We start from the raw sequence: 2,145 nt of genomic DNA on the forward strand, positions 1-2,145 counted from the left end.
GCCCAGGAGACGACTACTCATTCATTATCAGCTTCTAAAAACCAGGCTTGGCTGCTGTCTCTCACACAATGCACACAAGAAGTCTCCAAAGCTTTCCATGGGGGAGTTTGGTGAAAGAGACAAAAGAAAAGGAGGGCTGTGGAGGGCGGGGCAGGTCAAGCGCTGTTTCCACGGAGAAAAAGGCCCTGGAACCTGATGGACCCCAGAGTCAGTGGGGGTGAGGGATCATGCCACCCAGGTACCCTCCCTACCTTCAACAGACCATAGACAGTGGTTCTATGTAGGCTGCCATTTCTGCCCCTAATTAGCAATCGTCCCCTTCCCCATTGTCTCCACCGAGTGTCCCAGCCAAGGCCTCTTTTGTGAACTTAGATTCCTGGGTGCAAGGTAACCTCATTAGTACTCGGAAACCGCCCTATCTCCAAGGAACGGCAGACAGACAAGCTGGGGACCAGGGTCAGGACGGCCATTCTTTGGGTCCAACCTGGAAACAGCTCCCCTGCAAGACACTAATCTTAGACATGCCTTTGTCTGGTTTAAAGTGTACGCTCGGACTCATGTCTCCCCACCACCACACACACACCTCAGCGCACTATAAACCCCTGGCCCCTGGACGCAAGGCACAGAAGACGACGGCCTCAGACTTCTTGGGGTATTTGGACCACTGCACCGAAGATACCAGCTCTCCAGATTATCTTTCCCTGAGCTCCAGACACCATGAACCTTTCTTCTACAAAGGTAAAGAGAGGTAGAAATAGGGCTTGTGGTTCATCAGATTACTGAGGCCATGAAAGTGCTTGCTGAGGGCTGGGCTCTTATGATCTTTCTAGTGTAGCACTGAGGGAAGAGTCTGGGTGGGCTCTTGGCAACCTGCCTCCTTGGTTAACACTGGGTATGCTGTTATGGGGGAGCTTATGTTTAATAAGTATTTGTAGCTTGGATGTTCTCTGTGCTTGTCAGCTATGTCTTCCACTCAACAGCCCTAGCTGCTAGGGATGATTTAATGCCTAGTTTGTAGGTGAGGAAAGGCTGTTCCGAGAGGGTGAGAATCTAGTCCAAAGCTGCCATGTTCAGCTTCCCCAGCAAAGGAACAAGCCTGCTGTGTGTAAAAGGACTGCACTGAATAAACTCTTTGTTTGCTTCAAGCTTGTCAGTTTGGTGCAGACAGACTCAGACACACCTGTCTGCCGGTGGAGGGTCAAGCCTTTAAATATGCTTGCACAGAGCAAACTTATCCTACCCCAGAGAAGCCTATGAGGGTTTCCTGGAGGATATGGCTCCGTTGTGAGTTGACAAAGGATCCAGCCGCAGGAAACTCAGTGACAGCCAAGCAGGATCTCAGGCAAGGAGAGGTTCAGAGCCAACTGGCTGTGTAGAGTGAAACCCATTTGCATCTTGTCTCTGTTCCCTTTAGGTTCCCTGGGCCACCGTGACGCTGCTGCTGCTGCTACTGCTGCCGCCGGCGCTGCTGTCGCTTGGGGTGGACGCACAGCCTCTGCCCGACTGCTGTCGCCAGAAGACGTGTTCCTGCCGTCTTTATGAACTATTGCACGGAGCTGGCAACCACGCTGCGGGCATCCTGACTCTAGGAAAGAGGCGACCTGGACCTCCAGGCCTCCAGGGACGGCTGCAACGCCTCCTTCAAGCCAACGGCAACCACGCAGCTGGCATCCTGACCATGGGCCGCCGCGCAGGCGCAGAGCTAGAGCCACATCCCTGCCCTGGTCGCCGCTGTCTGACCACAACTGCCACCGCTTTAGCGCCCCGGGGCGGGTCCGGAGTCTGAACCGGTCTTCTATCCTTGTCCTGGTCCTAACTTTCCCCTCTGCTCGCCAGTGTCAGTCTCTAGATAAACAGCAATAAAGACGATTCTCTGTTGGTGTGACTAATCTTTGCTTTTGTGTGTCAAGTTCAGGCCTCCAGGGGGCGGGAAAGCATCTTGAGAATTGTGATGAGTGTAGGGGGCTGGAAGGAGCTTGTGTTTCTTGTTCTAAATACTTGGTCGGGAAGAACCCAGCAAAGAACCTTTCAGAGTACTGGGGTGTGTGCTGCACTCTTGGGAGGGTGGAAATGAGGTACCGATGTGCCCTCACGTTGTTCTGCCCACTTTATTTATTTAGAAACAAGGTGTTACATATCCTAGGT

The 2,145-nt window shown here is 52.9% G+C and overlaps 1 protein-coding gene across 1 annotated transcript; it reads left to right on the forward strand.

Moving 5' to 3' along the window:
* On the forward strand, window positions 1–1,885 carry Hcrt (hypocretin neuropeptide precursor). The gene is made up of 3 exons (XM_034508006.2): window positions 1–238; window positions 543–738; window positions 1,415–1,885. Exons 2-3 carry the CDS (start codon window positions 718–720, stop codon window positions 1,784–1,786), a joined length of 393 nt encoding a protein of 130 aa, XP_034363897.1. The 5' UTR covers window positions 1–238; window positions 543–717; the 3' UTR covers window positions 1,787–1,885.
* The last annotated feature ends 260 nt before the right edge of the window (window positions 1,886–2,145 follow it).

Source organism: Arvicanthis niloticus, chromosome 6 (genome assembly GCF_011762505.2).
Source record: "Arvicanthis niloticus isolate mArvNil1 chromosome 6, mArvNil1.pat.X, whole genome shotgun sequence".
In the NCBI taxonomy this organism is placed as follows: Eukaryota; Metazoa; Chordata; class Mammalia; order Rodentia; family Muridae; genus Arvicanthis; species Arvicanthis niloticus.

Excerpts from the sequence above, each read along its gene's own strand:
- Hcrt (XM_034508006.2), top strand. The coding sequence starts at position 718 with ATGAACCTTTCTTCTACAAAG. Across the intron at positions 739-1,414 it reads TGAACCTTTCTTCTACAAAG|GTTCCCTGGGCCACCGTGAC; the intron begins GTAAAGAGAGGT and ends TGTTCCCTTTAG.